General features: G+C 50.8%; 1 protein-coding gene across 5 annotated transcripts; it reads left to right on the plus strand.

Moving 5' to 3' along the window:
* Positions 426 to 24,685, plus strand: TMEM255A (transmembrane protein 255A). Of its 5 annotated transcripts, none has more exons than XM_021406021.1 (9): positions 1,053 to 1,205; positions 3,933 to 4,075; positions 8,706 to 8,768; positions 12,117 to 12,206; positions 14,042 to 14,104; positions 15,055 to 15,143; positions 17,312 to 17,474; positions 18,084 to 18,227; positions 22,001 to 24,685. In XM_021406021.1, exons 1-9 carry the CDS (start codon positions 1,148 to 1,150, stop codon positions 22,157 to 22,159), a joined length of 972 nt encoding a protein of 323 aa, XP_021261696.1. In that variant the 5' UTR covers positions 1,053 to 1,147; the 3' UTR covers positions 22,160 to 24,685. The 5 variants fall into 5 exon arrangements, with proteins under 5 accessions (XP_021261700.1, XP_021261699.1, XP_021261698.1 ...); XM_021406022.1 differs by having other exon boundaries at positions 17,315 to 17,474; XM_021406025.1 differs by lacking the exons at positions 1,053 to 1,205; positions 3,933 to 4,075 and adding an exon at positions 426 to 617.

Below are 24,775 nucleotides of genomic sequence, written 5' to 3' on the forward strand. Positions count from 1 at the left end.
GGCTGCACTGCGGGTACAGCACTGGGGTCCCACTGCTGTGCAGAATCAGTGTGCTGGGAGCAGCAGGGTTGGTGGGGGGAAGCAGGGACGAGGGGCATGGGCTCAGCCCTTCCATAGGGCCAGACCCACGCAGCTCTGCCAGCAGGCCGGGAGCAGCTCCAGCAGCGCGCGGGTGGCACACGGGAGCCACCAGCCCAGCAGCGCTCCGCACGGCTCTCGCGGAACAGCGGGCCTGCTTTACACCACTGGGGTTTGATTTACACCATTGGGCCCAGCAGGAGCGCGGCGCGGCTCATCCCCCGTTACGCCGCCGGCACTGCCAGCAGCCGCGCTCCCGCCAGGCCCCATTTAGCGGCCGGGAAATGCCGCCGCGCCAAGGCCCGGGGATGCAGCGGGGCCCGGCGGGCTGAGCGCCATCTCACACCCGCACGCGGCCGAGAGCCGCTCCCGGCGGTGCGAGCAAATGGGCGCAGCGGGAAGGAAAGGGCTCTGGCAGCGGCCCCGGGCTGTGCCGAGCTGGCAGGGCTGACCTGCCTGCGGGGGGAGCCGGGGGCTCCGTGCGGCCTCTGGGGCCGGGGGCTCGCGTACCCCCGCATCGCTGTGCCGGTTCACCCGAGGTGAGCGGCCGCTGCCCGCTCTGCTAATTGCTCTCTCCTGCTCCCCGAGGAGGCTGGTAATTAGGCTGGCACCCGATGGAAGCGGGGGGGAGGTTGAAGCATAGAGAGGATTCGCTCCTTTTAACTTGATGAAATACGCTCCGGCTCGAGATAACGACACGATTGGCACTTAGCGCCTCTGAGCCCGGGGCATTGCGGTGATTTACAAGCAATCACGGAGCCTGCTGGGAAGGTGCTTTCAGCCCCAGCGCACGGAGCCCGGGTGGGGAAGAGATGCCGAGGGCCCGCCCCGGCCCCAGCCCGCCGCTGCGGGGCTCCCGCCCGGGCTGAACGCCGGCGGCCGGCACGGGGCTGACAACGGCACGGGGCTGACAACGGCACGGGGCTGACGACTCCCCCGGCCCCGCCGCCCGGCCCCCGCCTTCAGCCCGCCCCCGGCCCGCCGCCCTCCTCTGCCGCCGCGCAGGCGCCGCTCCGCCGCTGCCCGGGCTGTGGCCGCGGCCGTGGCCCGGCGGGCTGCGGCGGGCAGCATGCGGCAGTCCCTGACTCAGCAGCGGCCGGGCGGCATCGCCCTGCCCGACTCCGTGGGTGAGTGGGGGCCGCGCCGGGATGGGGGCCGGGCCGCCGCGCCGTGCGGCGGAGCGGGGCGGAGGGCCGCGGGAGGGCCCCGGGGCCGCGTCCCCGCAGAGCGCCGTGCGGGCTGCGCCGTGCCCGTGCGCTTCGGGCGGTCGGGGCAGAGCCGGGGCACGGCGACGTGCGCCGTCCCGAACTTCGGGAGCCGTGCGGGGAAGCCCCGCTGGCAGCTCGCTTTCGGAGCGCCCGCGGCCGCCGTGCGAAGGGGATGTTGCGGAGGTCTGACGCGGGAACGATCGCTTCGAAGCCGGCGCGCGTTCCGAGCGCCGTTTGGGCGAGAGAAGGCGGGGTGGTGCGCGCCGCACCGAGTGCGTGACAGCGTTCTGGCGGCCGGGCACGGCGCTGCCCACACTGCCCGCCTCGGGGTGCAGGGTGCGGGGTGCGCTCCGGGGAGGCGCGGGGCGGCCCCGGCCGTGGCGGGGGCGGGTCGGTGTTCTGGAACTGCCAGAGCGCTTCATCCGCGGCCGTGTGGCCGAGCATCTCCTCGGGGGAGAAGCGACGGGACTGGTGGCCCAGAACGGACCCGGAGTGCGGTGGTCGCCGTGTCTCCGCGCTTCCACGTTAAAGGATTGCGGTTGTTTCTCTTTGCGCCCGGAGTGAAAGCACTCTGTTTTTGTAATAAGGAATATTCGGAAGCTGTCTGAAGTGCTTCGATGGGAGAGCTTTTGTTTCACCTCATGGCACGTTCGTGCGTCTCGATGGTGAGCTTAGGAAATAATGTAAAAATGTCAGTGCGGAAAGCAGGGCTGTTGTCAAACAAGCTCCAAATGCTCAGGCAGCGTGCTTCAGGCTAATTATTTGCTATCACCCAACACAGCCCGCTGTAAGGACCCCAGGTTGGTAACCATGGTGTGCTTAGGTGTCCTGGAGCACTGCGGAAGCGCTGGTGTTGGGGAGGCAGCAGAATGGTGGGATATCCTCATGGATTGTAACACAGAGAAGTCTGGGTCTTACACTGCTAGCTTATTTTCAGATCTGGGAGAATAAAATGAGGGTGCTGATAAAAGGTGCGTGCAGCCTGGGCTGCTCCAGCGCTTACTTATTTATCTGCCTAGCTATTAATTGCAACAAATAGCTCCTTGGTTTTGGCCCTTGCGATGTCCCCGTGCTGCAGTTACAGCTGTGCTTAGGGGCACGGGCAGGAGGTTTACAGGGCCATTTCCTCCCGGAGACACCAGTGGTCAGCAGGATATTCCTTTCCTGCACATCCCTCCTGCCCTGTACTCCTGGTGCACCGCTGTGTGTGGCTGACGGCACCGTGCAGCCCATGGAGCAGCTCAGCGTGGGCACCCCACGGCAGGCATTGTGCCTGCACTGTGCAGGGGGAGAGCCATCCCCATGGAGAGGGAACTGGTTTGTGCCCAGCTGTGTCAGTACGGCTGCTGGGGTGAAGGCAAACGACATGGCTAGCTTTGCTGCAGTTGTATTCGCACCCTGAGGAAGGGCCTGTCAGCGCCCGGGATGCACATCTTCAAGGCAGCAAGCTGCCTTTGGGGCCTGAGGGGCAAACTGTGCAGGGCAGTTGTGTTTGGGCTTGGCCAAGTCCTCTCCGCCCATCTGGGTTATGGATTCATCTCTGCAGCTGCCAAGGAACCTGTGTGCCTCAGGTGGGGCGTCCCACGGGTGACTTGCTTCAGGGAATACGCGTGGCAGGAGTAAGGGCAGCCCAGTGCTCTTTCAGGGTGCCTCCATGCCCCGCTTTGAAGTGCCCTGAGAGGTGCAGCTGGTGATGTGTGCACCACTTGGGAGCCTCTGGAGTTGGGAAACGCGTTTGCCTGCTCCCTGGGTGCTCTGCGGAGCCCCGTGCTGTGGGCTGTGATTTAGAGTGGCCCCAGCAGCAGGCACAGCCCCGGGCGGTGGGGAACCATTACAGCCCGCTGTCGTGCCAGCTGCTCGCTTCTGCTGGGTTGTGTTTACATAATGCATGACATAGAATCAAAAGGATTGTTCCAAAAAGTGATTTAAAGATTGCAGAATATGCCCTGAACAAGCACCCCTGCAGATGTTGCTGAGCATAAGATGGCAGCCAGCTTTCCTCCTGGCTGATGGGATCACTATTTTATATTTATGCTCATTTGGGAGATCTATAAATACATTTAACAAAAAAAAAAGAAAGAAACCAGAATTAGGCAGCTGTATATGAGTTTCCCTAATCCACAATTCATTATTCAAACATCTAAAAATACCTGGCCCTTGCTGAAAGTAGAGGTTGCTGCCACAGGAGGAGTGGCTGTGACTTCATTTGGAGAACTGTGGACACCTTGTGACACGTTTACAGCCAAGATTTCCCCCCTCAAAACAAGTGGTGTGCTGCGTGGCTATTTGGCTTAACGTAAGCAGACAGACCAGACGAGAAACGAGTGCCTTGTGGTAGCGTCTCTCATTAGCTCCGTTGTCCCAGGGAGCCTCCGCTGTATCCAAACGAGCTTTGCAAAGTTATGGTTCTTAAGGATCTCTTCATCCACATCTGAGCCATGCTACGTCAGTGCACGCTGAGGTATCCGAGTAGAGGTTGGTAGAGCACGTTAGTGAAGGGGAAAGGAGGCCGCCAAAAGCAAAAATACTCTTGATACAAGGAAGGAAATTCACCGTGATGTGGTCGGTGGTGGGAGGAAAAATTTGTGATACCGTGACTGTCCCCAGATGGAATTAGCAAATTCTGTTGTGTATGTGTGTTTTTAGGGTCGTTCAATAGAAGAAAAAGAAATTCCCTCTACGTAACTGTGACTCTCCTCATTGTGTCAGTATTAATTCTAACGGTGGGCCTAGCTGCTACAACAAGAACCCAAAATGTGACTGTTGGAGGTTATTACCCAGGGGTTATTGTAAGTATAGAACTCCTAGGTAGGTCTAGAAAACGTATTGCCTACAAAGTCCCTTGTGATGCTGCAAATGTTATAAAGGGTGATCTTGTTCTGAATATTAATGTATGCTCAGCTACTTCACTGCCATTTGATTTATTTGTTTTATTATTATTTTGCACCTGCTGCTCATTCCCATGCAAAAATCCCATCCAGTCAAGTGGCATTTTCCCCAGAGCTTAGGTAATTACATGCTTTTGATCTAGCAGCGAGACAGATAAATAGGTCTTACATCAGTCAAAGCAACCTGAGCACTTCTTTGTTTGCATGCATCAGATTAATCGCAGCAAGACGAAGGACCAGAGGTGCCAGGAACAGCAGGGAGACTAGGTCCTGTTGGAATGGACCCACAAAGATCGTCAAGTCCAGTTGTGAGATACTGCTCATGTGAACTTACGGACGCAAAGTTCCCTTGCAGAAGCTTTCAGTGACTGGGAGTCTCCGCGTGGAGAACTGCTCTGGCAACTTGCCGGGGGAGCATCCGCATCAAAGCAGCTAGCACATTGATTTTTATTTTTCTTTAAATCAACAAATGAAAATGGGCAATCGTAGCTTCAGATAGCTTAAGGCAGAGCAGCCCGCTGGTGCCCAGCCTTCCTGCCAGCAGAGTACAGCCCTCCGCAGAAGCATGTGGGGAGAGCACCTCATGCACATCCCAGCCCAGCACGGCGTGTGCACTGCTGCCTGAGCAGAGGTCCAGCACGTCCTGGTCTGTTCCTGTGCGTATCTGAGACACCTCATAAGGGAGCACAGGAAGGACCGAGCTGCAGCTACCTTTGTTTCGTGGGAGCTGAGTGCGGCCTCAGCCCTCCAGCTGGAGGTTTCTGGTGTGACAGCCGTGGGTGCTGCGTGGTTGGGTTCGGAGCCTCAAAGTTGGAGACTTAAAGCCAGCTCAGATAGGTGGAGAGCTGTTCTTGCCTTCTTGCTCTCTGGTTTATTTACTGTGCACGGCTGATCTCTGGGAGGCTTTTACTTCTCTGTGGACATGCTGTTCTATGACTGAAGAAAGCCCCTCTGCAGCCCTTCGTGTGGAATGTTACTACCGACAGCATTTAGTCTTGATTTAGGATCATTTTCCTGGCTTGTCCCAGTAACTCCCCATTTAGACCTGATCTTTTAAAAAGAGAAACAGCGAGGAAAGGTGCTGAGCAGGGTGGCAGGCTGGCTCCCGCGCAGCCCCCGCGCTGTCAGCACATGGACCTCGTGCCTGGAGCAGCCCCGGGAGTGCCGCAGATTGCGGCCGGTGCGCGCAGCCCCGTGACATCTCCCTTGCTATTTATGCTCCGGCAACGTCAGCATCGCTTACGTCTTTCCTGAGACTCAGTCTGCTCGATGGTTTTGTGAATTCCTGCTCTTGGGCAGGGCAGTGGGTTGCCGGCTTTGTGCAGAGGCAGCCTGCCTGCGTGTGGAGGCCCTTCACCAGTTTCCCTCTCGGTCCATTAATCGGCTGTGTGGAAATGCGTGACAGCCTCACCTGGCTTCCCAAACAGGAAAACGTTCCCGTTTGCTGCTGGATGCTTCAGCAGGCACTGAAAGCAGCTGATGCTTTGTAACAAGCTGGGCCCTCTGCCTTTGCAGTGCTGACGGGGCCCGCTGCGGCGTGGGATGCTGGGGAAGTGTCCCTGAGCAGTGACTTGTGCAGTGTGCAGCAGCTTTGCACTGGCATGGGGACCACGCACGCCTGCCCCAGGAGCCTCTGTGTGCCACCACTGGTGCTGCACTGCATTGGTGAGGAGAAGGAACCACAATACTGTGGTGTAGTCTAGTTTATGCTCCTAGCCCCAGGCTGCAAAGTGTGTGAGCAGAGCAGGAGGCTCCATTTGCGGTTGTGCAGCAGCCTTGCAGCAGTCTGGGTGACGAGCAGCTGCCCTGGATGTGATGGCTCTGTATACGTGCTGTCACTGTCACCTGGCTGGCACAGGCTCCTGTAAGAGCAGATTCTGCTCTGTGCCGTCTGGCCTCCAGGGTGCTCCTGGGCCTAATGTTCCGTCCTGCCCTGCTCTGATCTCCCGTCTTGGCCTAGCAAAGAAGCATCTGTCTGCAGGGAGATGTGATCCCCCTGGCCTCTGCTCCTGAGGAAGGACCGAAACGGGTACTAGAGACCTTCCATCCTTCAGAGGGATTTTGGTTTTTTTTCCCCACAAACAGTGTCATTCCTCACTGATGCAGCTGGAAGAGCTGGAGCCAAGGGCATGATGGCCTGTCCATAGCCAGGCAGCCTTCACCCCCAACCCTGACCATCGATCCCTTCACAGCTACTTCTGTGAACGCCTCAACTGTGCCTCCATGGGAAATAGCATCAACTGTGGATGACTGATCCAGATTTGGGAAGCTTGGATTGCAACAGTGATGCTCAGCAGGCAGGAGTAACCATCAGGCAGGAACAGAGGGCAAGTGTCCAGCAGCAGCCACATCTGGCACAGCTCTCTGCGAGGCAGGCACATTCAGGAAGGAGACAGTGCATCTGTGAAGGCCACGGAGAGAACAGGCCATCCATGTGGTACAAATGCTCTCCCCAGGCTAGAGCAGCTCCAAGCATTGGAGTAAATGATTGACCTTGCTTAGGCTTTAACTGGCAAAACCTCCTCTCGAGTGGTTCCTTGTCAAGCAAGTTGGTCTGGGGCTTTCTTCTGGAAAAGCATGCTCGTTTGTATCCTGTTCTCCTTTCAGACAGACAACCCCAGGGGATCCTATCCACCAGCAGATAACAATGATGTAATTGATGCACATTACTAAGGTCTCTGGTGAGGAACTGTTCTTTTTTGTTTTGTTTTGTTTTTTTTCAATAAAGCAGGATGAGAACCCACTGATTTATCTTCACCCATTGGATGTAGTGGGTCACTCTGATTTCTTCCTTTTGAGTTATCTTAAATTATCTCAAGTCCTTCACCTTTTGGTTTGTGGCTCCTCTGAAATGCCACGTGCACATTTCTCTTAAATGTATTGGATCAATTTTAAAGGGCGCAGAGTGGTTTTCTTGAATGTTTGCTTTTGGATTGCATTGCCAGACAACTTCCTTGCTGCTGGATATCACCAGACTGAAAATATTACCAGGTTCCATCTCGCTGTAATGCCTGGATTGCTGAGCTTTTGGACTTCAAATTGGACTTTAAGACTCCCCTTACTTGGGGAAGATGAGGGTGATTGATTGCTCAAGCTGAATAAAATAAGGGACCAACCCAGAAGCATTGGCAGGTCAGTTTGGGGCAGTTCAGCAGCACCCCAGCTGCCTGCAGCCAGGGTACTGAGCAGTGCCGGGCATCATTGCTGCACTTCGCACCATGGTGGCTGGTCCCTGATGTGGGGACAGCAGCCTGAGAGCTCAGAGTGCAGCGCAGACAGGATGGATGGGAAGCAGAAGCCAGGCTGTTGCTCGACTTTAATCCCCTGCTGCTGAAGACAGCAGCCCTTGCTGCCTTTGGCGCTGGCACCAAATGTTACAGGGATTAAGCAGAGCAAGGTTGGATTTGACACCAGCTCTTCATCATGTTTGTACCTGCTAAGCTCTGCTTGTGTTTCTCCTGGTTAGTACCGGATTTGTTAAAGCTTTGCTTTCCATTCTGACATCTTAAATAACGAGTCCAGGTTACTTGACCTGTTCTTGAGTCACTGCAGCTTGTTTTGTGCCTTACTCTGCTTCCTCAGGAGCTGTCCAGTTACTTACCTTCCTCACCCAGATCTTTACCACCCTCATCTATCAAATGGCTTTGTAGCCTGCTGAATACGAGCAGTGGCAATTGTAGGACTTCCCCAGCATTTCTCTTTGCCAACCTAGAGTTCTTATGCTATGCACTGATCAAAGACCTTTCTAGTTATGACCCTTACAGAAGCACTTCTGGATCTTCCTCCATAGTCCGCAGTTCCCTGTTTTTAGCCTGGTTGAGGTGTGCTGTGTCCTAGAAACTTCTCCAGCTCAGCTAAATAGCTTATAGCCATAGAGAAATGGGGTGGGAAGCTGCTCCTGACTTCACTGAGCTGAAATGGAAACAGAGTTGAGGAGCAAGAGGAAGGGATGCTTTTGCTGGAGTAGCTCCTTCTGTTGGCTGGGCTGGTGCGAGCTTCTGGTAAAAGAGCCAGACTGATGAAACATCACCCCTACAACTGAGGGAGGACTAGAAGGTGTCAAGAAACTTTCCAGAGTATGAGTTCTCTCTTATTTCATACTTTTCACATCAAGAAACTCTGTGAGCTGAAAACTTAGGTGGTTGCTCACACCTCTGGTGAGGTTACTGGAGTCTGGTCCTGTGATTGCTTAGCAGTGTCCTGCTAGGTTTGCATCTGAAGGCTCCTGAATGTTGGTAGGGTAGTTCCAAGGCAGCAGTCCATGTCCTCATCCACCCATTTCTGAGCATCACCAGGGAGGGTGCTGGAGACAGAGTTCATCCTTTTGGTTTTTACACATGCTTTTGGTGTTACGTGAGGGCTACACTTGACAGTCCCAGCTAGTGGGAGACTCCACTAAGCTCCTTGCTGAGGGAAGAGTGCTCGTGAATTCAGTGTGCTCTTTTTCTGCTTCTGGATTTATGTTCTGTCTGTATGTGAAATATGTTGGGTGTCTTCCTGATCTAAATGCTAACAATATGTTGTCTTTCAGCTTGGTTTTGGGTCATTTCTTGGAATAATTGGATCAAACTTGATAGAAAACAAAAGACAAATGGTAAGTTCATTATGCGGACTTTTTTTTTTTAAAGACTAAGTCAAATTCTGTGTGTAAAGAATGTTATTGGTTTTCCTAACCCTTCCAGGCTAGTGTTGCATGCCTCTTGAGAGCTATAGATGGTTCCTGGCAGCCCAGGAGAGCAAGGCTGTTAACCCAGATACTTTTCTAAATTTGAAAAAAATGCTCAAGGAAACACAAAGTGACTATAGACAGTCTCATTGAACTCAGTGGGATTTTTTCAAGGGCTTGAAATAGACTGTTTGGAGATTTCAGGATACTTGGCACTTCATAGACTTATGCCCAGCACTTTTTATGTTGAGCTGTCACAGTATGTGACACATAACGGGAATAGTCTAGGTCTAATACATTTATTTTAAGTCTTTTAAAATAAATTCCTAGAGGCTTCAAGCTCTGTGAAAACTGCTTTTGGCTACTTTCTGTGCCAAGCAAAGGATAGAGAAGGAGATCAAACAGCCAACCCAGAGACTGGAGGGGAAAGCCTGCAGAGGGCCCATCAGAAAGCCAGGACTGAGGCTGAGTGCTCCGAGCTCTCTGCTTGGGATAGAAATTTCTGCTCTTGGAGAACAAATGACTTGGGATGCTGACATGATGAAAAGAATCGATACGGATATAACTGCAAAGCAGCCTACATTTCCAGTGTTGCTAATTGATGTGCATGTTGCTATTCTTTGTTTTCAAACACTTCTTGAAGTAGAAATTAAAACCAAGAGACTTTTTTGTGCAGTAGAGCTGCAGCTGGGGTGTGAAAAGCATGGAAGGTGCTGCTCACTCCAGGTGTGCAAACCACAACTCTCTGGTTCTCTCCTCACACTGCAAGGAGGGTTTCTTATGCTGAGAATCTTTGTGCAGTGGGGACAGAGTACCCCAGATTGCCCTCTTTGATAATCTCAGGAGACTTGTGCAGTTCTTTAGGGGACATCAGAGGCATAGCCACATCTTGCAGGTGCTGTTTCATAACCCTCTCCCCCCTTCCCACCTGTGCTGAAGGCAGCAGCTGTAGTCTCCATCCAAACTCTGCCCCAGGCCTTAGCAGCAAGTTCCCTGCAAGTCTTCCCCATGTGAAGTGGCACAGGGGGACGATGCTGCAGCTGTATGTCCCTGCAGTCCGTCCTGCTCGCCCACCAGTGCTGCCTGCTTTTGCAGTAGTGGAGCTGCCTCTGTAGGGGGCTCATGGTATTGCTTAGCAGTGTGTACTGCTGACCAGGGCTAAGGCAAGCTTGGCTGAGGGAGTCTGCAGAAATTCCTGCGTATACTGGGCTGCCCTTTGCTTCGCAAGAAATGTAATCCCCATAGAGCACGGTGCTGGCAGCAGGGATCGGGTGGGATAGACTCTGCAGGAGAGGAAACCTTTCTTTCCCATAGTCAGACAGGGTGCAGGGTAGGTGGGCTTCCTGGTGGCTAGTTTTTGCTGTATGTGCAAGAAGAGCACATCCTGTTCCTTCTGTCCTTATAGGGTTTCCAAGCCTCTTGCTTGTTGTGTAATAACAGCAGGCCAGAGCCTGGTTGAGCAATCGTTATGTTATACCAGTCCTGCCTTTTCACAGAACAGCCTGTGAATGACAGTGTGGCTCTGACCTGGCTTGTTTGTTTATTCCAGAGAGCCCTGGGTAGCCCGTGTCTGTTCTTCTCATCTCTCTGTCACTGTGTCCTAAAAAGCATGTGTGACCCAGCTCTGCAAGGGTTGCATCACTGCTGCCTGTTTGCAGGCTGGCGTGAGTCTGCCCTGGCCACAGAGGACACGCAGTAGCTGTTGCTCATCGTCTCCATACATTATTCATGTCTTGTCTCACCCAGAGGTGCTTAATTTTACAGTGGCAGTTTTGCCCATTACTTGTTTCCGTAATACCACAGGCGGTGCAGGATGCTTTTATTTTTTTGTGGACATCCCCAGAGCCCTTCTTTGCTGTAAGACAGAGTGTGTTGCTCATTACTCAGTCACTCGTGGTGATGTCAGGATGAGCTAAAAGCAACTTCTGCAGCCATGTTCCTGTGCCTGTTTCTGCCCAGGAGCTGGCTGGGGAGCACGAGGATCTGAGTGTGCCAACTTGGCCAAAAGGAGAACTGACCCAAGGCTGAATTCTCCCCAGTCTGCAGACAGAAATAGCCGGCTCTCCTTTCTCCCACCCTGGCAGACAGGCTTTCGTGCCACGTGTCTGCTCCTCGCGCTCAGCAGAGCAAGGGAGAGCACGGCGGTGCCGGCGCTGCGGGCAGCCCTGCCTTCTGGGGAGCTGCGTGGTCAGCGCTTTGCCAGCCAGAAGTCAGCGCTTTACGACGCCGTGTGACAGCCGCTCATGCCATAGGAAAGTCACTACCACCAGCTTCACAAACCTTGTGTCGCTGTAACGTTGCCCAAAGGCAACTTTAGAGTGAAACGCTCCTATTTTAGGGTTCCTACGTTATCCAAACTCAGTCTGTCTTGTCTGAAGTGCCAGTGTAACTGACTGCAGGCTTCTCTTTCTCCAGCTCAGGGAGAGGAAATTGGCGTATGTGAGGGCAGCAAACCCATTTCTGACACCAGATCCTCGGATCCTAATGGGGCTGTTATAAAAACATCATAATTAACTTTGTATCTTTTTGAATAACCATGTTAGCAGCTCCTTCCTGCCAGTGGAGAGGGCAAATAACCTAATTGTGTGTACAAAGTGTTTGGCTCACTTCCCATCTCCAAGGGTTATACTTTTAAGGGAGGATATCCTTTCATGTATGCACAAAGTGCAGGAAAGTACAGAGGGGAAATTACTACAGAATAACTGTAGCTGTAGAAAAGCATTCCTTCCACTGGGATTGTCAGAAGCAGCGCTTTCCCCCATTTTGTGGTTTCACCGGTTGTGGCACAGAAACAGCATGGCTGTTGTAACTAATTGGCAGTACCAGAATCAGAAGCCACTGTGGCTGGTGGGCTGAGATGGCCAGAGGAGCACGCATAGAAGCAGCTCGCCTTTAGCTCTGAGTTGCTGGGAGAAGAAATCCCTCTTTTCTCTGCAGGGGAGAGTAAAGGACAAGTAGCAGCCAGAAGAGGAGGTGTATGCTCAGCCTAAGTTTAGCACTTTGGAGTAGTGAAAGAGCTTACCTTACAATATCAAGCTGTCTGGCACTACTGTGCTGCTCCTGCTGTCTTGCCTCTGCCTCCACGGGAGAACACGCTCCTCTGAGACACGCATCCCACTGACTTCAATGAGACCAGTCTGTGCAGCCTGGGCAAACATTTGGGTCATCGATTGCTTGAGGGCTTATCGACTGTGGTTTCTATATCCGTGTGGAAAGGGCGCAAAATGTTTGGTTGTGAAGAAGCACATGACGCTTTGCTTTGTTTTCCTTCCTTAGCTGGTTGCATCGATCGTCTTCATCAGCTTTGGCGTCATTGCTGCATTCTGCTGTGCCATAGTAGATGGTGTCTTTGCTGCGAGACATATAGTAAGTGCTTCCAGGAAAACCAGAGTCCTGCAGTACTTTTACTCTAGGAGAACAGGTGATGTTTTCACATCCCACATCGGACCACATCTGACTCTGTAAATACATGTCGCGTGCTGAATGCTGGTTTAAATTGTAAAATGTAGAAAAATGTGTCAGCTTTACTGCTGAAACGAGCAGTAAGCATTAGGATGTTAAACCATTGCTTTAATTCTTTTGAGTATGCTTCATGCGTTTACTGAATTAGCTGGTGCCAGATGACAAGGTAGGAGCAGTTGCATGTCTGACTTTGCATGTTGTCAGTGGACGCTCCTAATGCTGGTTGAACTGCTGGGTGTTGTAGCAGAGGGAAGCCATTGGGTATGAAGCTCTCTGAGGGGCTCCAGTACAACCAGGAAGCGCTTTCTGTGGGCTCTAAGCTTCCATTTGATGAGTAGTAAAATGATATGAGCTACTGCGGTCATGGCCAGTCACTAGTACAGTGGGACATGCAAAAATTAGTATAGCAGTGAAAAAAACACAACCCCATTTGAAGCTTTAAGTTGAAACTTATAACTGTGGATTTTTTTTTTCCTGCAACGCTGGTGTTTGATGATTTTTCTTAAAAAATAATTTATTTTTTCAAAATGGGATTAAAAAGACTCATTTTGGGTTTACTTGTAATCAGAATGGAAAGAAATGTCAGGATGTCACGGTTATACCATCGATGGAAACTCCACGTGTCTGCTGGCTCTTTGTTCTCTGTTGTAAAGCAGACTCCTTTCCTGCCTTGGTTTCTTTCAAACAGTAGAAAGACGATGGTACAGCCAGGTCTGCTGGCAGAGCAGATGGAGCTCCGCAGGCGTGTGATAGGTCCCCATCAGTGACGAGCAAGCTGTGGCCACGTCTGACTCCTTTCAGGGGCTCATGAAGTGTGAGCCTTGATAAAATGGCGAGGCTCATCCAACTCCTGGCTGATCCCAGCCACGTGGGGTGGAGCCCCGCAGGTTGGCTCCAAGATTTGGGACACTGGCCTGGCGGGCTGGGTGATGACGTGAGCGGGCACTCAGTCCCACCTGCTGCCAGCATGCCTGTGCGTCTGCGGCGGGGCGACGAGGGCTCTGGTTTCTGCCTCTTGATTAACGGCTGTGCTTTTGGCCTCACTTCACCTCCTAACCACCCAAGAATGTCGCTGTCTGGCCAGAGACGTGCTCCCAGCAGCCGGGCACATAGTGTTCCCTCTGGGGTCCTGTGTGCTGGGTGACACCCGCAGAGCAGGCCCGTCTGCCCTCGGGGTGGCCAGGGCATGGTGTGTCCCCGCAGCTGGTGTGCACTAAGGAGGGAGCTGCCACCACCTGCCCTCGCTGTGGTGGGAATTAGGCATTGCTTTCTGGGGAGCAGGCTGCCTGCGAGCGAGAGGGTAACATGTGGTTGTTTGCGGGGTGAGCCGTCCCTAATCCTCCAGAGGTTCCCCACCATTCACTCAGGAGCCCAGAAGGACAGATTTCTCGACAGTTCAATGATGAATTGTAATGATTCAGCACGAAGAGCCCTTGGAAACACGTCAGGCGGCCCTGGGACACCTCTGGGGAAATGAGAAATGAATAATTAATTCCTTGTGGGGCAGCAGCCCTGCCTGGGTGAGGCCAGCATAAGACGTGCTGCTCCCACATATCTGCCACAGATATGCACCTCACAGCACTGCAGCCAGAAGCTCTTGGGGGCTGGGGTGGTCACTGGCATGGCTGGGTGCCAGGGTGGAGCGGGGCCTCGCTGAAGCCTGGCCCGCTTCCCTGGCCTAGAGGCCAGCAGGTTCGGTTTTTGCCATGGCACTAAGCCTGGTGTTTTTCTTTTGGCAGGACCTGCGGCCGCTGTATGCAGGACGATGCCAGTACTACTCCAAGAGCACCACGCCACCAGAGGTGAGAGCGGGTTGGGCTGTGCTGGCTCCTCGCAGGGCTGGCTTCACCTTGCAGGTGCAGAAGCCTCCCACCAGGCCGCTGCCGCCATCTCCAGAGCTCTGCAGTCAGCAGCAGCTGGGAGCTGGGCCTGCTTTCCTCCGCTGCTGGAACTGTGCTCGGGAGGGAGCAGGCAGGAAGGAGGGGATGGGGGAGGAAAACACACCGATTTCTGTCATCTTCAGCTGCATACAAACTACCAGAACAGAGTGTGGATTCAGAGTCCAGGCAGCAGTAATTCCTGCTTGTGTCTTCTCCACAGAGAAGCACTGTGAGGATGGGGTTTCATGCCGCACCACGTTAGCATATAGACACGGTTGGCTGTCTGTGCTCTGTGCTGAGTCCCTCTAGATTTACTCCCACATTTCTGAGGATCTGTGAATAACCAGTGTGTTTCACCTTGAAATACTTGAGGTGCAAATAAAATGCTATGCTGTGGCATTGGTGGGGTCTGTTCTCTTTTTGGCCCAAAGACCGTCTGGGTTAGCTTGGGTGATACTACCCACAGGCGGTCAGTTAGTCTCTTCTCAGTTATTTTCTGGGATGGGAATCTTTTCCTCAGTTAGTATCAGCCTCTTGACAATTCCCTGCCCTAATTTGCCATCTGAGGAAGCCTTACTTCAGCAGTGCCTTATCTGTTTCCAAGAGTTGCACAACCCCCTTCCTACGCAGGCACGTGCTTATCTTTGACTTCACCATGGTGGAAGGAAGGGCTGATCTGCTCTAGTCCCATGCATCTTTATTCCAGTCTGCCTACTTTGTAAGAGCTGTGCTGCAAGATAAGGAAAGAAAGATCTCCCTGGGGCTGATCCTGGGATCAGTGCAAAATTACACACACAGCAGGCCAAATGGCAGCAGAAATTGTTTGGTGATTGTGTCCTTATGCACTTTGTGTTTCTTCTGAATTCACACAGGCAGTCTGTCACCCACAACGCCGTGCACCATGCACACCGAAAATAAAAACCAACACCTGCTTCTGCTGTGACCTGTACAACTGTGGAAAGTGAGTAAGCTAGAAATACTGTTCCTGGCATGGGGAGAGCGAGCAGTGGTCGTGCTGGTTTGCAGGTTTGTGAAGGGCCAGGATAAGACCGGAGCAAAGTACTTATTAATGACTGCTGTTGTGGGAAGGGAACCGAAGCAATAGTTGTTTGCCATAAGGACTCCTAGTCAGAAAAGGGCCGAGTAAAGGGGTACATGAAGTACACTAAAGCCATGCCAACTATGTGTAAGCATACTCCTGGCCAGCCCAGCTCAAAAAATGAGTGAGAGTTCCCATTTATTCTTGGTCTTCCTCCTTTTTTTCCCTCAGGCACTTTGTCCTGACCTTCCTTATCTACTGGCACTGCCATTCATTGGATTTTATTTAATTTTAGAAGATAGATATGAAAACTGGGACACTGTTCTTCCTCATTTTCCTCATTGTTTTGTTCCCCGATCTAGTAACAGGGAGGAGCATTCACAAGCTAGTGCCACCTGCATGCTTATAAATGAGTGTCCATTGTCACAAGAGGCTGTGAGGTGTAACAGCATTGTGGAAGGATGAGCCGGAAGAGTGATTACTCAAAGAGCACCCCTGCATGGTGATCTTGCTGCTGTTAGATCTGGCTGCTGTGCTTAAACAAACCGCAGCACACATACTGCTTATATCATTTAGAGTGCCTGGTGTGTGTCAGCAGAGAATAAATTGATTTTCTTAGCACTGGCTCTTGCCTCGGGCTGTTTCAGGGTTAATATTTCTCAAGGGCTAGCCCCCACTTAAATCACTGACTGTGGTGGTGCGAGATCAAAAGATTGTTAGGAGAGGGTGGTTTTGGGTGCTGGGAATGGTAATCCTGGCTTCTGTAGCATGTCGATTCTGTATGAGAATTTGCAGAACACAATTCCTTTTTACTAAATGAGGGAAATGACATATAAGTGATTGGAAAAGAAAAATCTAACTGTTCTGTATTACTGGATGGGTTTTTTCCCAGTCAGTCAGGTTGAGTGTTCTGCCTCTGACCTATTTTCCCCTATTTTAAAGCAATTATTTCAGACTTAATCTTGCTCGGTGCCACGCAAGTGCTCTGCGCTGAGGAGATGCTGGTTCTTTTGGGATCTCAGTGGAGAAGGCACAGACGCTCAAGGCTGGTTAGCTGCTTTATTGTGTAAAGGATGGAAATTACAGAAGAAGTGACAGCAGCCTTACATGCCTCCTGATGCTGGGAGCCCCGGCTGCAGCAGCCTTGGGCAACTCCCTTCATGTTGAACCCCACACAGGGTTCTTCATCGTTACAGTATTTTTCAAAGCCTTTTATCTTTGATGCTGAATGTCCTTGATGATGCAGCAGGGTTCACTGAGAACAGTACACTCTTACATATCTGCATAAGAACAGCCTCGTGCAGGCAGTATATACAGGCTGTGGTGTTAAAGAGTGTCCCAGTCTGTGCTCACACTACCTAGTTCAGGTTGTTCAGGCTAACATGCAGGGCTTCCCAGCCAAGCCATGTGGTTAACCTCTGCCTCGATTCTGCTTGAAATTGTTGTCTCCCCCACTGCAGTCTCTTCTGCAGTGAGTCACTACAGCAAGGGTTAGGAAAAAGGAAGAGAAGAAGCTAAACGTGAGTAATGAGGGAAGGAGAATGGCTCTTGTGGAAGAATCCTGCCAGCCCATGCTGCAGAAGAGATGGAAAGGATGAGCACTTGAGTAGGGGAGGCTGAGACAGATGTGCTTGGTGGCTGAAGGCCAGCCATGCTGTCCTGCATTCCTCCCATCCAGCTGCTCATGTGGCCGTGAGAAGCCTCCAGTGTGACCCTTCCTTGGGACATGGACTGGTTTCCCTATGTGATTCCAGGACAGATCTGTCCTTGGGAAGCCTCCAGGATGAAGGGCTGGCTCCGGAGATTTCAGGTGATGGAAATAAGAGGCGGATCCAGACTCAAGGGCATTTTGATATTAGTAGGGCTGGCAGGACTTCTTTGTTCCACAACATATCAGACCATCTCTTCTGCTGTTATCATGCAGGGAGATCTTAGACGCCACAGGAGTGGGATCTAGCAGGTTTCATGCCTGCTCTCATCTCAGTGGTCAGGTCCAGGCTATCATTGAATTGCAGACAGCATTTTACTGTCCATTGGAGGTTTTATTGTGTGGTGCATTTTTTAATCTTTTTTTTTTTCCCCTTATCCAGCAGAGTAGAGATTTCTGGAGGATACTATGAATACATTGATGTCAGCAGCTGCCAGGACATCATCCACCTTTACCACTTGCTTTGGTCAGCAACAATTTTGAACATAGTGGGACTATTCCTGGGGATCATTACAGCAGCGATACTTGGAGGCTTTAAAGACATGGTAAGATGATACCGATTTCTCTGTGCATTAAAAGAAAGAAATCAAATTGCCTTTCTAAAATAATCATGAAAATAACTGTTGATGTTTCTGTGCAAATGATCTTTGCATCACTGCCATCTGACCAGGAAGAAGGGCGTGGAAGAACTGTAACAAAAAAGTGAAAACAAGTCACTTTTCTGATCTGGTGTCACCACCTGAATAGAATTAGAAAAGGTGAACAGAAGTACAGGCTTTGTTTTCAAAAGGAACCTTCTCCGAGGTGTTGCAATACCAGGGTGAATAAAAATGAACTTTTTGTTTAAAACAGATCTTCCTTTTCATAGCATTGACCTTCCACAAGGAAATGTGTGCTGGTTGTTCATGAGCTGTTGATTTCGTAGCACTAGTAGCGTTCTTCCTCCTGATTGTGAAGTTGCAGTCTGAAGAGTCATTTTGTTTTAGTAGTAGCGTGCAGCGGGCTGTTGCCAGGCTTGTTCTGGGGCAGAGTGGAGCTCTATCTGAAAGACACGTTCTGCTCCTCTAAATCATTCCTGTGTTCATTCAGCTGTCTGGTTTTGGTGACTGAAGTTGTCTGGGTTAGCAGCTGAGATTCTCTCTTTGTTTTAACAGACTCCTTCCCTCCCTACGCTGAACTGCACGGTTGAAAATGCACATCCTACAGTGTCCTATTACTCAAGGCCACAAGTGACATCTTACAACACCTACTACCACAGCACTCCTCACCTGCCTCCCTACTCTGCGTATGACTTTCAGGTACAGAACGTTACGGTTTGTTTTCTTCTTTGGCTGGAAGGTTAAATGCAGGACTCTGGAGGCCCATCTTTCAATTATTTACACAGTTTAATTTTCCTGTTCATGCAAAGAATACCAAATCTTTCCTTCTAGCCACTAGTGCTTGGCAGCACTCTCATCCTAAGAGAGGAGTTTCCTGAAAGCTCTCCTTGAAGAGAAGGCAGCAGAGCATGCTGCCTGCTTCCCTTGTCATTCACTGGTAGAGGCCACATTTAAAAATAGGCACTGCCTCTGGCACCTGGTGTGCACTGAGGATAGAGACAAAGCGAGATGTTCAGGTGCTACTTTTTATTGGGCTAACTGCTGTGCCTGAGAGAAATAGACGAGCTTTTGGAAACAAGCCCTTTGAGCTCTCAAAGACACGTATTGACTGAAAAGCTCTTCTGTTTTTCCCGCATGCTTCAGCTGGTCTAAGAACAGTCCCTGCAGACACTACTGCTGCTGTAATCCTTGTCTGTTCTGAGTCACGGAGCTGTGTTGCTAGGAACACTGATTTCATTTGAATCTTGCTGCCAGCGTCAGTTTTCACTTGTTGAAACAGATGAGAATGTTCCACCTCAGCTCTCCTTTCAACTGGATGTTACCGGAGTGGCGATGTTAACTTTACATGTCTTACATTTCTTTGTGACTATCACAGCTGGGGACTTTTTTTTTAATTAACAAGACCTGAAGTTGGATGCCAGCTAAGAGGTGTGGTCTGCAGTAGCCACGATCTCTGTCATCAGAGCTGTGCTGTGCATCTTGCATCTAAACACATCTGGTTTTATAGCTAGTGCCACTGGACAACGCTGTTGTCAGAACATCCCAGAAACACTTGAACATCAGAATTACTGGGACTCACCTATACAGATTTTTGACTCATTTTTGAGATTAGTGCAATCTAAGGCAGTCAGCAGCGCTGTGCAGCTTTTTCCTGCTGTAGGCATTCCAACCTCAGCATATTACCTAAGCAAGCTTCTCTGCAAAGTCCATTAGCCAGACACTCGGCTGATAATAAGCACTGTCTAATTCTGTGCCTGTCTGTGCTGCAGCCCCACCAGCAGAGAGCTCAGCATGGGTGGATTTGCCCTGCTTTTCAACCAAAAGCACTGCTGGGGCTCTCCTAGCGCTCACATCTGAGTCACCAGATGAAAGCCCCTGTGTCTTGTTGGGAAACACTCAAATTTTCCCAAGGGTTACCCCCCGGTCGGCGTGGGGAAGCCGCCATGCCAACTCAATGTGAGTCAAACGGCTTCAACTTTATTGTAGCAACATGCCCCTTATGTAGCGTACTTGTTTCCAAGATACAAGTTCCATGTAACCAAGCGTGTCAGAGAACAATACCGTTGCCCAAGCTATTTTCGTGTACAGGACATGTTGTTAACTACAAAACACCATAACTACAGAACACTAGAAACACCACATTCCACGCACATATAACTTGCTTCTTTCATCTAAGATTACATCGTAAATCATTAGTAAATCATTAGCCACGTGCTCCCGAGCACACTGCACTCCAACAGTGTCTCAGTGCTGTGATACCACAGGTGTTGGCTTAGGAGCTGACACAAAAGCTGGTCATCAGTTAAGGTAATCTTAAATTTAAAATAGCCAAGACTCACTTGCAGATGCTGTTCTAAGTCTAAGCCTTGCTTGCTCTCCAGGAAATGCAAGAGCCCACGTGGGAACATTAGCTGAGGCCTCTGGTAGTGGAGGCTCTTTCTCTTGTCTGATCCAAGCAGTCTCTTTGCCACGCCGATGCCTTCTGCCCTGCTGTCCCTGTGGCGCACACAGCAGGCCCAGCCTTGCTTCCTTGCTTCTCCAGTCCCTCTCGGAGGCTGCATTTCCTCCGGTGCAAGAATTGCCTCATTCAGCACTTCCCAGTCGTTCACCCATCTTTTCCAAGAAAAAAAAAAAGGCCTGAATTTCTGAGGGAGCTTGTGCCTCTGTATCTCTGCTTTCCCACACAACAGTAAGGCGGCAGAATTAGCTCCCTGGCTTTCAGAAGAGCACAAGTTGATGGGAGTTAGCAAGAACCAGCGCAGTGGCAGGTGACATCCGCTGGAGGAGGGCTGTGCGGTGACAAGGGCTTTGCGGTGGGCTGGGACAGGAACTGGGCAGGAGGAAACCTGCTGGGGTGGCAGCAGGCTGCATGTTTCTCCTCTCTTTGTGTGGTTTGGCGGCCAGGGCAGTTAGCCGAGCGCGTCTCTGCCCCACAGCATTTCACCTTCCGTGAGAGGGTGCAGAGGGGGCTCGTTTCAACCCAGCAGCAGCGGCAAGTTGTGCCCTAGATCTCCCATCGCCAGAGGGAAATGAGCGCTGTCTTCCCAGCGGCCGGATGCATGAGCGAGGCCAGGCAGCGGCCTAACGCCAGAGCCAGGCCGGCTCTGCAGCAGCAACAAAGGCAGCTCTCCTCCCAGCCCCGGGCTGTTGCCAGGCAGCAGCGCTCAGATGCTTGGTGGTGTTTGAAGGCCGAGCTTTGCTGGCTTTGCTGACTGGTGTCCGCTGTGCTGCTGTGGCGGCGTCTGTTCAAATGAACAGCTCTGCAGGTGGGGCCGCACCGGTGGGGCGAGCGTGCGTTGGAAAAGCTGCCATGTTATTTCAAACAGGAGTGAGCTCTGTGACTTGCTGTGGGCTTCTAGGTGACCAAGCTGGTTTTCCTGGGTTATACAGCCACTGAATAAGCTGTCACAGATCAGTTTTAGGGAAGTGATGCTGCATTTCAAAAAAGCACCGCTGAGATAAAATCCAAGCTTGAACACTGTTTGCAGCTCAGCCTGGCAGGGTGCGAGAGCCCTGCTCTGCTGTGGGCCCCTCGGCAATGCATCCTTCCTGCCACAGCCTCCCCTCAAGGTTGGCAGTTCATCCCCACACCCAATCGCTGAGCCAGGCCCGGGGTGGCACGAGGGGGCTCGGTGCCTGGCGCTGAGCGGGAACGTGCTCCTCCCCAGGAGTGCAGAGTGCTGGGAGCGGGGCCCAGCGCCTTGCCCAGGCTGCTCTGTGAGCACCGCCTCAGCGTGGGCCTGGTGGCAGTGGGGAACACGTGGCTCAGCCTGGGAACATTCATACAGGGGTAAAATTACGGTGCGTTACGGCCAGGGAAGCAAGTGTAAGTGTCAGTATTTCATTACCTGTTCAGAATTAATTTGTCTGGCCTATTTCTGGACAGAGCGTGACATGTTCGTGGCTCTGTGGCAGTGCCAGCATCATACCACTTGAGGCTTCAGGCCCAAGGTATTTTGGAGGACAAAGATATTCCAGAGAGCAGGAACTAATTGTCAGGCATGTACACATTTCCTATGTAAAACCTTCTGAAGCTTCTCACTTACGGATGGAATAAATCATTTGCTGCCATTATTATTATTTTTAAATTTATGATAAAAACTAGGGCTAAAAGAAACACTCTGCAGCCTGCTTGTTGCCAGTGGCTGATGTCTGAAAGCCTAGATGTGAAAGAGACTCGTCAGTTTTCAGTTGTCCAGGCTATGTGAGATGCAGGCAGGTGCACAGCAGAAGCAATGAGAGAGAACTGGAATGCCTCCTTCCGTTTCAGGTCTCAGGAGTTCCATTATGCAGCACTGTTACTGCGCTTACCTTGAGCACAACGAGCAATTCATATACTCGCTTGCTTGTCCATACGCTTTGCAGAACTGAGTCTTGAAATATTAATCTTCCTCTGCTCTGTAATGTAATTCTGTTTCACCACTGCCCTTCACGTTGAGAGATGTTACAGTGTTCTTGCTTCTTCCCTGCAGCATTCCAGCGTGTTCCCGGCCTCCACTCCGTCCGGCCTCTCGGACGACCCGCAGTCCGTGTCCCCATCTCCCAGCTACATGTGGTCCTCCAACGCTCCTCCTCGGTACTCGCCACCGTATTTTCCACCTTTTGAAAAGCCACCACCTTACACACCGTAAAGAACGGGGGAAAGAAGAAAGAAATACTTGCCATTGAAATGATTGTGAACATTTTGTATTTATATCTTACTGTGGGAGGAAGTGGGGGGATAGATACAGAAGATAATTGCAAACACGAATACTTGATTGGACGGTTCGTTCTTGGGAGACTTATTTCAGAGGTTTAACAGTGGGGTGCGAGGAAGGGGATGTACTGCTGATGTTTTGCAGGGGACCTAAATTCCAGCCTCCTCGTTTTACAGTGAGGGTCATGGAGTCCTTGGTTTTTAATAAAGCGATACAACGCAGACGATAGATTCTGGTCTGCCTTACTCCATCTTGAGCCAAGCTGAAGTAAGGGTAGCCAGGATCCACAGCTGCCCAGGAGTATCATTCTGCTCGAGGTGAGGGTGCCTGCAGGTAGCTCAGCCTGATGCTTGTTTTGTTTGGCCTTTGGCCACCAGTTTGGGGGATTTTGTGGGGCTGCAGAGCTTGGCTCACGTCACTTGGTGGCTACAGTCTACGGGATGGAAGCCCTAGTGAGGAGCCAGGACAGTGTCTTTAACACTAAAACTAATAAATAGAGGTAACTTCATAGGGTGTTTTCTTATGCGTCTAGCAGAACAACTGGAATCTTTATTTATTTATTAGGGGAAAAGCTTTAATAAGCTCTATTAGCTGATTTATTTTGGGAGGTTTCTTAAGATAAAAGGTGAAATGCAGTCATCTGTCTTCCGAATTCTATGTCACGATGCTGAAGTCAAACAGTCTGAGTGGCTGCGCTGCCTAAATCTTCAGAAACTGCCCATGAGTCACTGAAACAGTGCAGTGGAAACACTTTCTTTTTTCCTTCTGCTTGGTTAGGATTTTGTTTTAAGCTTGTACTTTTAACTTTTTTAACGGGTTGAATCAGCACCCTGAATAAGCAGTGTCTTAGTAGCTGTGTTACGGGCTGCACATACAGAATTTCCACTATTAGTTCTCCAAGATGTAAGTCTCACATGGATAAAATTCAACACCGTGTAATATAGGATGAAGCTGATAGGAATTTGCAATTATCGTTGTGACTTTCATTTCATCTTCAGCTGATGACTGTGCTGATTGATCTAGATTCCAACAGATTTTGCATGCGTCCTGCATAACAAAAGGAGGTCGGCTTTGTTACATGACACAGTGTCCTATAAAGTGTGGTTCTACTCCAGGAAGTGACCTCAGATGACGGCTTTTAGATCTGAGCTGCTCAGCCTGAGCGTTCCCAACTGCTCACTTCAGAGAGAAAAAATAAGGTATTGACATTGTATTCCATATTTCCTAAAGGTGGACTTTCCTTTGCGTCAGATTGCTGGCCCTAGTCCCACATTGCCTGCATTTACATTCAGCTGTGGTGCAGACAAGAAGGTACCCAACAGCTCAATCTGGCGTGCAGAACATAAAACTGCTCCACGTGCCAGGGAAAAAATCAACAGCTACATATTAAGCTGTGGCCTCTCTCTACTTCTAATCTAAAAAAAAACCAAATGGTGACAAAATGGAAAATGAACACTGAAGTCCCTGAGCTCGCTTTTCCAAGTACACCACGCTTTTTAATGCTGTTTTCAATACTATGCATTTGCAAAGCCTTCAGGCTGGGCTGCACGTTAACCTTCTCATTCCACTGCCCGCCGCTGGTCAGTATGCTCACCAGCTCAAGGATGGCACTGTTTCTCCAGAAGCAAACGTAGCTTTTTTCCAGCAACAAGAGAAAAGCAGCAGCTGGGGAAAGGAGTACGATGGTGGGATTGAAAGCAGTAGTGTGTGCAGAACACGTCCTGGTGACGTTGTTTTACTGCGGATAGTTCAAGTGCAGCTCTTGGAAATCTGCTTACTGAGAACAACATTGTAGAGCTTCATCCATTTCATATTACATATTTCTGAATGAAATCTTGTTAAAGAGATTGTGTGCGATTTCAAAACTCCCCACAAACCTGGAATGTGAAGGCCACGTTTGTTTAAATCAGAAAATTTGGTATTGCTGCGTCTTTGCAAGGGGAGGTCCCAGCACTGCCCCGCTACCAGCACACACACAGACACACAGACAGAGACACACAGACACATACACACCCACCATGTGTGCCTGTCTGCTGAGCAGGGCTCAGGGCTGGGGCACCGCAGGGCAGGACAAAGGCAGTTCTGGAGGGGAAGAGAACTTAGTGGCAGAGAAGCGGTAAGGAAACGATGGTGTCATCGGGTTTGGCTTGACAGAAACACGAAACTTAGGAAATGATCGATCAGAATTCTTGTTTTCTAAGGAATATTTAAGCAAAAATTACATTGCTGCTTTACGTTCACCATAATACGATAAGGCTGTTGTCACATTTAAAGAATTACCTGTTTGATTTCTCTGTTGGATTACGCGTTTCCTTCTGCTCGAGTAAAAGTGTGTGTTCATGTGAATGCAGCATCCTGCACTGTGGTCATCACTTCTTATGGGAATGTAGAACTGTGACCCATCTGTACCCTTTTATTACTTTACCGAGGTCAAATAAAACGGTGTGACTTTTGTACGCATTTATCAGCTGCATTTTCTGTTTTAGCAAGTTCCACGTTCTGTGAGCACCTTCAGCACTCGCTGAGGAATTCTGTGTAGCAGCATCCCTT

Source organism: Numida meleagris, chromosome 8, assembly GCF_002078875.1.
Source record: "Numida meleagris isolate 19003 breed g44 Domestic line chromosome 8, NumMel1.0, whole genome shotgun sequence".
Lineage (NCBI taxonomy): Eukaryota > Metazoa > Chordata > Aves > Galliformes > Numididae > Numida > Numida meleagris.